This window comes from Teleopsis dalmanni, chromosome 2, assembly GCF_002237135.1.
Source record: "Teleopsis dalmanni isolate 2A chromosome 2, ASM223713v2, whole genome shotgun sequence".
NCBI classification, from domain to species: Eukaryota; Metazoa; Arthropoda; class Insecta; order Diptera; family Diopsidae; genus Teleopsis; species Teleopsis dalmanni.
The window spans coordinates 140718768-140732152 of NC_051847.1; the positions used below are offsets into that span (position 1 = coordinate 140718768).

Below are 13385 nucleotides of genomic sequence, written 5' to 3' on the forward strand. Positions count from 1 at the left end.
TCGTAAATCAGATGGGGAGCATGTAAGTGTTGTTTGTGTTTTCTGTGAACTAAAATTTTATTTCGCTGTATTTCTTGTGTTTTTATGGTTTCACTTAAAGAGCATTTAGTTTGCTACTTCTAAGCTCTACACTATTTGGCGTTGAGCCAAGGATTTTTATAAGTTTTTCGTTGAATTCGTACGTGCATGTATGTTATCCTTTCTTATATTAAAAATTTTTATTTTATTTTCTCTCATTTGCTTGAATTTTTAAAGCTTAATAATATAAGATTATCGATTTGTTGTACAGCTTTATAAAATGCATAATGGTTTCCTTTTACTTTGTACTTTATTTATACATACATATGAATTACATTTTTTGATATCGTTCTACACATATAATAATGCATATATTGTTTGCTGTAAAATTGCAGTTGCAACCAAATAGCGCCGCTGGGTCGGGTGCTTTAGAACATGATCCTTGTTGCTTGTATCGTCCTCCAACAGTTGGTGTTATGAGCGCAGCAGCCATTAGCAATGCCCTAAATGCGAGTAATAAAATAGAGCAATGTCCTGGTCCACTGCCTTTAGGTGTGGCAGTTATTGATATGTCGGTTTCGTTATTCGGCCTAATCTTTCCAAAAGTCGCCAACAAACACCGTTTACAGATGTTGGAACATTTTGGTGAGTGCATTCGACAAGCTAAAAGCAGCCGCCAAGAAGCTGTGCAAATGAATATATTCACTGCGCTCCTAAGCGGTCTAAAAGGTTTAACCGATAGTAAATCAGGCATTGGTGAAGAAAACGTTAAGAAAAGTGCAACTAATTTGATTGTTGCAGCATTGGTCAGCTCAAATGCTACACTACGTTGTGCAGCTGGCGAAGCACTTGGACGTATGGCACAAGTCGTAGGCGATTCTCGATTTACGGCTGAATTGGCACAAAATTCATTTGATAAACTAAAATCTGCCAGAGATGTTATAACGCGTACAGGTCATTCTTTGGCTTTAGGATGTTTGCATCGTTACGTTGGTGGCATGGGGTCTTCACAGCATTTAAATACAAGTGTATCTATACTGTTGGCACTAGCACAAGACACCTCATCACCAGTTGTGCAGGTTTGGTCGTTGTATGCTCTATCGCTTATAGCCGATTCCGGTGGGCCGATGTTCCGTAATTATGTAGAAGCTACTCTATCGTTAAGTTTGAAACTTTTACTTGCGGTACCACACTCTAATGTTGATGTACACCAGTGTGTTGGACGTTTGCTGAATGCATTAATTACAACTGTTGGTCCAGAATTACAAGTAAGTAGAATATAATTTTTTTCTATTTACATTAACATTAATCATGATATTATATTCAGGGTAATGCAGTCGCTGTTTGTGCTATGCGGTCTTCATTCTTGTGCGCGGCTTCGATAATGCAAGCACACTCCGATCCACTTGTGCAGGCTGAAGCTACCGGTTGTCTACAGCAATTGCATCTGTTTGCTCCGAAAACCGTGAACCTATCAACTCTAGTGCCTACACTAGTTAATACATTATCAAGTAATTATCTTATGTTACGCAAAGCTGCTGTACGTATGGCTCGACAGTTATCACATCGAGAAGCTAAAGAAATATGTGAATTAGCGCTTTCAATTACACCAGAACAGTATCCGGATCTTGTCATCACCGAGTTTGGGCTTCCTGGTTTACTATTCGCTATGCTAGATTCAGAAACTGATGCTGAAATGTTGAAAAATATACACGATACGCTTACTTCCATGTTACAAATGTTAGCATCAGATAACCTTAGCTCTTGGTTAAGCCTTTGTAAGAATGTTTTGACTGTTGCTGTGGAAAATGCAGCAATACAAGATGAAAGTAACACAACAAAAAGTGATCCTTCTAATAAGAATTCAAATGCAGCAGATAATGCAACAAAAGATGATAATGACGATGATGATAATGCGGATGATGATGATGTCGCTGAATATCATGCTGAGGAAAATACTTCAACACATCCTGCTGTGCAGCCACGCTGGCCTACACGTGTATTTGCTGCGCAATGTGTTCGAAAAATTATCTCCACTTGTGAATCAGCAAATCCTATACATTTTGATTTGATACAAGCTAAAGAAATGCAAATGATTAAATCTCGTGGTGATTATTTAATTTTACATTTAGCAGAATTGATACGTATGTCATTCATGGCTGCAACTTCTGACTCAGATCAATTACGTTTAGAGGGGTTACGTACACTACAGGAAATTATAGATCGATTTGCTGGTGTGCCTGAACCGGAATTTCCTGGTCATCTGTTATTGGAACAATTCCAAGCACAAGTACGTTTACTGATAAATTTTTTGTTGTTGTTATTGTTGTTGTTGTTATAAGTTCAAATATTATAACAAATCTGAGGCCTGCACCAATCGAATTTATATGAAAATATATATATTTAATCAGGGTGTCTAGTCATACTGTTCAAATAAGTCAATAGTCATAATGGGGTTTATATTTAGAAATTGATCAGCCATTCATCTGACAAACAGTACAGTGGCCTTAACAGGATTGTACCTAGGGGGCTTATATTAGAAAATAATTACAGTGTTTTCGCAGTATATTTTCTGTCGATTATATTGTCAAGAGGAGATCTATTACCTAGTCTAATGTTTCGGCATTTCCAAAAGTGGAGATTAAGTAATCAATAACCAATAATAAATTTTTTGCTGAATTTTTCTTTTAATTCGTTTTTGTTGAACAAATTTACTTTATATAAAATAATACTCAATTTAAGTGCCTCAGACTGCCTTAGACTGACGAGTGTAAGAGGAGTATTATTATATATAACAAAATATTCATTATTTCAGTTAATTATTGTTTAATAAATAGGTGGTATATATAGAAATAAAATTAACCAGATTGATCATTTAAAAAAATATTTAAATATTGTTGTATATTATATTTCTTATAGGTTGGTGCTGCCTTAAGGCCTGCATTTTCACCAGATACACCATCACATGTAACTGCGGCAGCATGCGAAGTTTGCTCAGCTTGGATTGGTTCTGGAGTAGCACGAGATTTGAATGATTTACGACGCGTACATCAGTTGTTAGTATCATCACTTGATAAATTACACTCGAAAACCAACAGCACACAACTTTACAACGAATCTATGGCTACACTAGAGAAATTAAGCATTTTAAAAGCTTGGGCTGAAGTATACATTGTTGCTATGATCGGCAATGGTTCAGCACCGGCTTCTTTGTTTCAGAAGAAACTAACAACAACCAACAGCATTTCGCCATTAACTACAGGCTTAGACTTAGATAATGGTGATTTAATGAATGATGATTTCGGTGATTTTGAAAGTCACGGTGAAAGTTTGTTAAGCTTAGTTAAGCCAGAATTAAGCAATTTATCGACGCATTGGCTGGCAGCTATGAAAGATCACGCGCTTTTATTATTACCAGCTGAGTTTCAAAGTCAGTTACCACATGATGGAGGTGCATTTTACACTACTGATACCATAAACTCTTCCAAGCCTCACTATTTGACATCATGGCCCCCAATACTTTATGCAGCTTCCTTATGGCTTAAGGATGAAGGATTTGCTTTACATTTAAACACGAACTCCGCTAATTCTAATGGTGTTGCGGATAAGACAAATTTTGAAGCTAATAATAATATAACACATGGTTCACTATCAGCAGATCGTTTCCATATGATATTTGGAATTTGTATGCAAGCGTTATGTAGTACACGTACTTCGGAAAAACCCAAAAATGTTTTAAGTTGTCTACAATCTTTATACACAATTTTCGATTCGAATTGGGCACGACAACAGTTAGTCAAAGATAAAGCTTTAACGATTGAACTTTGCAATGTTTTACATCGCCAAATTTTAACGCGAGATGAGTTATTGGTGCAGTTACTCTGCATGGAAATTCTCAAGCAATCCATACAAGCCGCAAAAGAAGACTTGGAAACAAAAAAGAATGTATATCTGGAACAGCACAAAAATACGGATAATAGTGAAAATATTTCACTAAACACAGAAATAGAAAACTTAGGCGAAGGTGGTACTAAAGGTGAAATTCCGCCTGGCGATTCACATGTGTATGCAGTTTTAGAAGTGTGCTTATGCGTTTTTGTACGACAGATACCAACTATGAATCCTAGTGCTGCCAGCAAATTAAGCACAATACAATTTCAGCAAGAACTAGCAGCAAAAAATAGTTCTTCGCAGTCTTTCTTTTCAGTACTATCTGAAGATAATGGTATGCTAGTTGCAAGTGGTCTACAATGTGTTGAGGAACTTACAGCACTCTGTTCACCACAAGGTGCACTTACAATTCTACCAACTATACTGTTCATGACAACATCTATTATAAGAGAGATTGCCAATAAATCTTCGATTGACTCAACTATACTAGCAAATACAAGTGCGGTACAAGCCGCATTGCACACACTTAAATCGGTATGTATTGATAATTGGGCAAAAAATGAGACAGTATCAAGCGATTGGCAACAACTGCTACAAAGCGCACTTGCAACTATAATTGACTTGACAAAAACTGCTGGTGATGATGACGAACGCAAAGTCGATGAAGTGACAATGTTACTTGCTATAGCTGTTTTTATATTACATACACCGGCTTTCTTGATATCAGCTCCTTCATTGCAATATCCATGTATTAATCATTTTCGACAATGCATGCAATCTGATAATTTGTCAGTCAAATTAAAATGCATTCAAACAGCTCGTTCGATTTTTTCAAAAGCTGATCTGAAGACCTCTACACCATATATACATGCCCTAGCTCCACGCATCATCGAAGGTTTATATATGGAAACAACAAAAATACCACGCACAGATATGGAATTGCAAATTACTTTGGAGAGCATCGTAACAGTACAGACTTTAATTGAGTTGGCGGAGCCGCAAAATCGTAAGTATATATATAAGTATCTTCTCATATAATTAATAAACCTTGCCTAGCGTTTCTTTAAATAAGCCTAGTCTGTCGAAGTTATCTGAGAGTTTTCTTGTTTTTTTAAATATATATTTTATTTATTAATTTTTTACAAATAAGTATTTAAACACTCCCTTGTGTTGTGTGTTAATTTTTTATTACGTCCAAAGCCTAAAATCCCACTCCTAAATTTTATCAAAGCAATATTATGTAATTATTAATTAACTTTCTTTCTCTATCTCTCAATTAAATGCATTTCAAAATCACACAACCCAAAACAAATAATTCCATCCCAAATTTTGTCGTTATTTAATTAACAATAGGAAACTTATTGCAAGGTAATTATCATATGAAGAGGAACAATAAAAAATGTTGCTCGATACTAAATACATATATGTATTATAAGTCTTAAAATTTATTGTATATTGAAGTACATAGCGGGCACGAATCTATTGTTGGCTTTATGTGTTGTTTTCTTACAATTAAGTATAGTAACTAAATATAATCTCTGCACTCTCACTAAGTTTGTTAAATGTATATAAATACCGCATGTTCAATTTTACTGTTTGCAGTTTTTTTACTCTTATAACAAACGCACCAGCAATTTATCCCACAAGCGTACGATAATTAATCATTCACATCATCATCACCATCATCATCAGTTATTATTTTTTTTTTCTTATACTAGATTCTATAAGATATTTATGATATAAACTGTTCATGTTTATTCAAAAAGTTGGGCAGTCTTTATTTTGTACTTTTACATATAATAAGAATAAGAATACTCTATATTTATCCCACAATATTTATCTTCACAAAAAACGTCTAACATATATGGCAGTTCCTAATAAGCAAAGGCATCCAGAAAAGGATACTAGCTTTAAAGTTTCAAGAAAAACCGTGTTTATATTCCGTTGAAACTTTTTAATGTTGACAATGTAATATTGAAAATGAAGCTCAAATGTTACATTGTAGTTTCACTGTTCGTCACAAAAACGAACCAAGCTACTATCTCAAGGACTACGCTCAGATACAGCAATATATTATTCGTAAAAAATAAAAATGAATATTGTTAACTTTCATACGAAAGTAAAGAATAGTGGCTGTCGAGATCTTTTCTCAATGTGACAATTATAAATGACTCATATTTTATATAATTATTCCACTCTATTACAGGAATAGACAATAAATCTGTAGAGACCATTCCTCAAAAAGATTGTTATCACACAGGTAGAGCAGAAGTATCATTTCAATAAAATTAAAAAAAAAATATATATTATCTAATAAACTAGCATGACCCCTTGCTAATGAATATATATGTATATAACTGTAGTACAACGATATATTTCAAAAGTTTTAGCCCCTCAAACCTCCTTCCATGAATACGTGCCTACTTTTGAGTTTTATACGGTAACACAATTCCAATAGTCCTGGGATCACAATTATAATTAATCTAAACTATTTGTGAAATGTATTACGAAGTTTTTCATATTGTTTTATCCTACTCATTGTTTAAAATCGATTGCAATCACTAGACTCTATTTAATTTGAAATAAACAGTATAATGCATCTTACTACATGAAAAAAGATTACTTCTGAACCCCTCTGAATCGCTCTTTTTAATGTGATAGCGATTAAAAATTGATATTTACAAAATCGCCTAACTTAGTTGGCTAATCGATAAATAATTCTAAAATTATTTCCGTCGTAAAACAGTTATAACTATTGAGATCTAACTTAACGATTTCACAACATTCCCAAAACCTTTTAGGTTTTAGATAAAGAATTTAGCAAATCGAAATTTCATTATTAATGGCGTTCGTAGGAATGATGTTACATACCTTACTTCTAGGCGAGCATGATGACAGTATAATTTCCAGAAGCATTCCTATTTCCTTTCCAAACTCTAAATTTTAAGCGCATGATCTCAATTAATTATGAAAGTGATAGAAAATTTATTCTCCAGGAGGAAATTCTTTAGACACTGATGTGACAGCCATATTTCTGAAATAATTTTTCATCAATTTTTTCCTTAAATTATATATTAATGTATATATATCAAATAACAAAAATTGACTGAAATGAGTCATATCCAGTCATATGTATTTATGGTATGTTTATGTTATATGTGCTTTTTTTTATGTAACTTTAAATTCTGTACCACTTAAAAAATATCGATTATAACTATTAACAGTAACTACATATGATTTTAATTTGTTACAAATTATGTATATTTCGATTAAATGCATAAATAATTTAAAATTTGGCTTATTAATATATAATATCTCCATATGTCATTATGATTCAGTAAAAAAGTATCTACCCATAAACTGATATAGATCTGATGATATGTGAATGAATAACTGTTTAATTGATCGCTTTCTATATAATTTAAAAACAATGCCTGCTTTGTAAACAATTCATACAAATGTTAAAAAAAGCATTTTAAAATTAATAACAAACTTAACTGTTTTCTTCAGGTATTCAAATGCTAACACTACTTGTTCCTGTGCTCATCAACTTTTTGGCTGAGCCTAGTAAATTGCGTACCCTACCCAAATATCAACGGCAGCTACATGAGCAATCATTACAGTGGTTAATGAAAATTGGACCCAAATATCCACAGGAATTCAAAACATTGATGGGACAGACACAGGAGTTACGTCAAAAACTTGAGGTAGCCATACGAAATCAGCAGCACACAATAAACATTGCGAACAAAGTGAACGATAATCGAAGTGCGGGTGCAGCACAAAAGCCGCAGAAACCTACTATCAAACTGAAAACAGACTTCAGCAATTTTCATTGAATTCGAGGGGATAATACGAGTACACTTTTTGGAAACGTGTATTACGAAGTGTTGAAATTACATACAAATATATGTGATGTTTATGCAATTATACTAAAATTATACTAAAAATAATTAATTTACATTATTTTAATACATTACTTTTAATCTATATATAAATTATTTTATTTTATGAGAGTATTCGTTTAAGGTATTTATTAATAAAGAAACGTCTGTATTAGTATGTTTTTAATATTAAATTATTTTATTGTATAAAATATTATTTTATATATATGTACACAGCTTAAACTTCCATCAAAAGCAGATATCAACGATATATAATTTAAATATAAAATTTTATTATTAGTTTAATCAAAATTCTATATAACATATATGTAATAAATACTTATATTATAAAAAAAATCATCAAATCAATTTTTTACAAACTCTTTACGGCATGGAAGTAGGGGAGAACTACTTATCTTATATAAATTTAATGATATTTAAAAAAAAAAATTAATGTTATATATTTATTTGTTCATTGATATCCTCATATAAATATTAACAATAATATTTCCCTGTTTTGATATCATTTGTCCAAGAAAGTAGTTCTTGATTGGATTGCATCAACCAATTTAAAAAATATTTATATATCAAGGCATTAACCAATTGCAAATTTAATTTTTATTTGTTAATTTTATTTGCCATTACACAATGTTTTGAACTGTAAGTGTCAGGAAGCGATCTCTAACACTGATGACAATCGAACCAGCTGTATGGATACCGCAAAAATTCTATTAAATGAATATATATTAAATATTAAATGAAAATAATTCTTAATTATCAATTAATTATCAAAATATTATAAGCTTTAATACCGTAATCACATTCTACTAAAGTTATTAATTAGTAACGTTTAAGTGGAGAACTAAAGGTTTATTACATTTTGTAGTTTTGCTCAAAAAGTATCCGGATATCGTTGTTTGTTAACTACTCCTAAAGTAATAGACCCTTTTCAAAAAAATTTTTTTTGTTATGTTGGTACACCCTTCCTTGACATTTACACCCTTCTTTTGGTACCATTTGTCAATTAGTTTGTTTACAATAGCTGTTAATGTGAAACTACCTTAAGTGCATTTAGCGATTGTTAGTATAGAAATTCTTGTTGTACGCGATTTTTTGACCAAACACGGCACCACTGTCATCGCTCAGGCACCATATTCGCCAGATCTGGATCCGTGTGACTTTTTCCTGTTCCCGAAACTCAAATTGCCTCTTCGTGGTAAGCGTTTTGAGTCGATTGTATCGGAAAAAAAAAATTGGCTGAAGGAACTAAAAGCCATACCTTCACGAGCCTACGAAAAGTGTATGGAAGATTGGGTTAAGCGTTGGCATATGTGTATCGCTTTAGAAGGAGCATATTTTGAAGGAGATAAAATAAATTTGGAATAAAATTTAAATTTGTATTTTATTTACAAAATCCGAGTACTTTTTGAGCAGAAGGTACATCAAATGCAAATTCAATAATTTATTCAATTCAATATTGAATTCAATAATTTATTTGCAGTAGATAGTTTACTATTTGACATTATCTATTTAAATTAATTTTTAACATAAAAACTGTTTCCTGTTGTACACAAGACAACAGAGTTATTTTTGTATATGTGTTTTTGTTTTTATGTTGTAAATAGGTTTTGCGTTGCTCTCTTATGGTACACTATAAGAGTAATAACCCTCAACTTAACACAAATATATATTTACATCCTGGAAAACAGTTCCGCGAATAAGAGCATAATGTCTCCATTAATAGAACCCATATATTCCTCCGAATCAATACCTAGAAACGTTAAAAATTAGTTTTGAGAAATCTTGTGTCAATTCCAAAACAATCAAAACAGATTTCACAGACTAAACTCTGTTTAGACACTTATTTCTTAACTGGACATGCTTACGTTTTCTACCACCTTTCAATGATGCGACTAAACGTAGCTGACACCTACAGATCCTGTGAAATTAAAGTTGAAACTTTTCTTATCTTATCTGTACGAGTTCTGTGAATATCAAAAAAAAGAAAAAGCAAACTATCTTCATACGACTGTCATCGAATTGATTAATGTTAGAGACCTTGACCCAAGAGATATTTTTATTTAAAATCGTCGTATTACTTTAGGTGAGTCTTTCAAGGAATAGTGCAAAAGATTCCATAGATCGCAGTACACCATTGTCCCTTGTTATAACAATAATAATATAACAAAAGAAATTAAAACTCCGTCAGCAGCGAAGAAAAATGTTAGAGCTATTAAATAATAAAAAAAAACTGTAAAAAATCTTTATAAGTGTTTTCAGTATTAAATGATGGACAGATAAGATCATTTGGTTCGACATGACGAGGTATCAAAAATATGAATAATTTTTGTTTCGTGTTAATGGTTTATCATATAATTTTCATAATTATCATAATATAACCAAAACCATCCTAATAGAGTCCATTTGTAAAAGAAATTCTTCTACATTTTCGAACATTTTGTTTATATATGAGGGCAAAACAAATGGAATCATCATAATAAATCCAAAAATGCGGAATTGAATGGATTCCAAATCTGTTTTAATTCATTTGTAATAGTTTTCAGGTTCCGTTCTAAAGATACCGGTGGTCGAATGCAATAAATTGTTTAAATTCACTTGATTTGCACTAATTAAATCTATTTAAAAGATTAAACCGCAATTCTTCAAACATACAATTCGTGCGATTATGAAGCTTTACTGAGAACACTCATAAAATGTTCCCAAAAAAGGATTTGGATTTTTTTTTCAAAGTCTGCATTTTTTGTTTGATTGAAAGAATATTTGTATGAATTGTATGGAAATGTTGACTCTAAAATTTGATTTCAAGTAATTGTACAAAAATTTGTATACAGTCTTCAAAATGATACAATAAAATAGCTTATAACATATTGTGATTAATTTGTTTTTTTAAAAAATGGTTATTTCGTTTTATTAGAGATATTATTTTATTTATAAAGACCCTACGTCTTTATTTTTTTATTTTATAATAATATTAATTATTATTTTATTGAATTATTTAAATTAAAAAAAAATCTCAACTATTTAATCCCTTTTGGTTTATTCATATTTTTGTTGTTTTATTGGTAAGTCTACTTACTGTCAGTATAAAAAAAAAATAATGTCTGAAGCAACAACTAATGAATGATTTTTTATTGTTTTTTTTTTGGGCTTTCAAAATATATATTTTTACAATTTATACCCTTGTGGAAATTTTGCCACTGCAACTAGAGCAGCCTACTAATCCTTTTTCATTAAATATTATTGATTATTTTCAAATTACTTTTATACATAATAAATTAAACAGAAATTAACTCTTCCAATAAATTAGAAGAAAATTGATATATTAACATATAAATATGAACTCTATACAAAGTACAACAATAAAATGAAGTAATTAATTACTAATTAGATGAATTAATAATTTCTACTTATTTTTAAATGTTTTGTTTAAATAAAAATGCAACAATGTCGATTAAATTCATCTTCCAAAACGGTAATTGACCAAAACGGAATTTTTTGGCTGTCGCTCAATATATTTTCAATTTAGTCTTTCGTTGCCGGTCATAAACAAAATATTGTTTTTAGTTACATTACTGTATATGTGAAAAGATTTCTATTTGTTTATTAAAATTATAAATTATTTTAAATTAAAAGTGAATAATAAATTTCTGTTCTTGAAAATAAATACTGTAATTAATTTTTAAAATATTGTGTTTTATTAAAAATAAATAATTTAACTGAGTTTTCTCTTTAAACATGTTTTTCTTCCACAACACAGAAGACTTCCTTCACATACGACCATACAAATATTTAATAAATTATTTATTAAGCGTTATGCATATATTAAATATTTGTACCGTGCCGGTAAGTTTTATTCATGTTTTTTATAATTACTTTTTATGCTATTTCATGAAATACAGGGAGACAAATTTTTATATGTATATATGTATGTAACAAATTAAATTCACAGTATAAAAAAAGATTTTCTTAATCAATATTTTTTTTTTAAACCTTTAAAAGTCCCGATTTTGTAATTTTACTATAATAAATAATAAGCCAGTTGTAGAATATTTAAATTAATTAATTGTGATGGTTTTTTATAAATTTTTTAATCTGGCTCTGGGTCCCTTCTTGTTAAATAATTCAACGTTTAATATTATTTATTATACTCTATATTTAGACACTCCTTGAGAGTCATCATCAGGATTGCGATTATAAGTTAATATTATTAATACTACATATTGAAGAATGACGTGTATTATTTAACAAGATGTGAACTACAGGTAGATTAAAAAATATATAATCATTTTAATAAACAGTTCGATAAATAAATTAAAAAAAATTTTATAGTTTAATTAATTATAGTTATTTTTTAATTGTTAAATTTCAGTACTATTTGTTTCCAATTTTTTTATTGTTTGTTTAATTTTTTAAAAAATAATTAAAAATAAATTAAAATTTAAATAATAAATGAAATAATAAAGTAAAATTTATTCGATAAATTTCGAATAAATTAAGGAATTCAAAATCTCTTTTTTAATTTAATTTTTACTTCGAGATCATTTTATTCTCGCCACAAAAAATTAGTAATCAAGCTTTTATTTGATCATTTTTGTATTTACATAACCATTTATTTAGAAATAAACTTCCACCCTATATATGATTTTTACCATGATTTAATGGATATTAATGAAAAACGATAGGCTAGTTTGGTTGCTCTGGTTACACTATTGGAACGAAAAATGCCAAATATAGTTTTCTGCAGTTAAAAAAAAGAATTTTTTTTTACTAATTTTTTTTTTTTTGAACAAAGTAATAATAAATTTCGAATAAATTTAGAAATTAAAATTTACTTTACTTCAATAAATGAAAATTACATTTTTAGTATAACAAAAATAATAAAAAAGTTTTTGTTATTGCAATTTTATTACATTCTATTGAAAACAATAGTTTATATTAAGAATATAGTTTCCTTCGTCAAAACGGACATTAGAAATCAATTTGTGTTATTGATTTTTTTTTCACATATTTGAATATTTTTCTATACGTTATAACGTTATTACAGACTTAATTTGAGTTCATTATATAAAATATGATTTTTGAAATAATCATTTTTTCAAACAATTTTTTTTTAAATTTATCTATTAGGTTTAAAAATTAAAAAGAAAGCATTTTACGCTGATATTTTAAGGTTATCATTCATTTAGTTATAAATAATATAAATTATATGGATTTAAATTATTTAATATAAATTAACAAAACAAATTTTATTGAGGTTCACTAACTACGTGTTCTTCTTTAACTATATCTAAATATAGATGGCAATGTTCTAATTCATCAAATCGATTTTCCGTTTTAATTTTTATTTGATCTATGCTATTATTCGTACTAGTACCAGGCTGCTCTAAACTACACGACGGCAGTTCTAATCTTTCAAGTTCTCTACCGGTATTACCTAATATAGTTGCACTTCCATTAATAGTTTTTGATGTGTTTGTTATATCGTCTGAAGATACGTTGTTTTGCAAATATCTTCTTCTTTTCAAAATAGGTTCTTCAGTTGATTCAGCTTTTATAGTTAAGCTGGAACAA

At 29.7% G+C, this 13385-nt stretch overlaps 2 protein-coding genes across 2 annotated transcripts; one reads left to right on the forward strand and one right to left on the reverse strand.

Moving 5' to 3' along the window:
- Window position 1: 1 nt before the first annotated feature.
- Window positions 2–7862, forward strand: LOC119675842 (HEAT repeat-containing protein 5B-like; the record flags this gene model as incomplete). The annotated part of the gene is made up of 6 exons (XM_038087060.1): window positions 2–22; window positions 414–1286; window positions 1346–2308; window positions 2938–4915; window positions 5263–5277; window positions 7420–7862. Coding segments are annotated over 6 exons (4179 nt in total), but the record flags the coding sequence as incomplete, so codon positions are not given.
- Window positions 7863–12940: 5078 nt separating this feature from the next.
- LOC119685617 lies at window positions 12941–13385 on the reverse strand (the record flags this gene model as incomplete). Its single annotated transcript, XM_038099956.1, is given in 1 exon segment — window positions 12941–13385. A coding segment is annotated over 1 exon segment (325 nt), but the record flags the coding sequence as incomplete, so codon positions are not given.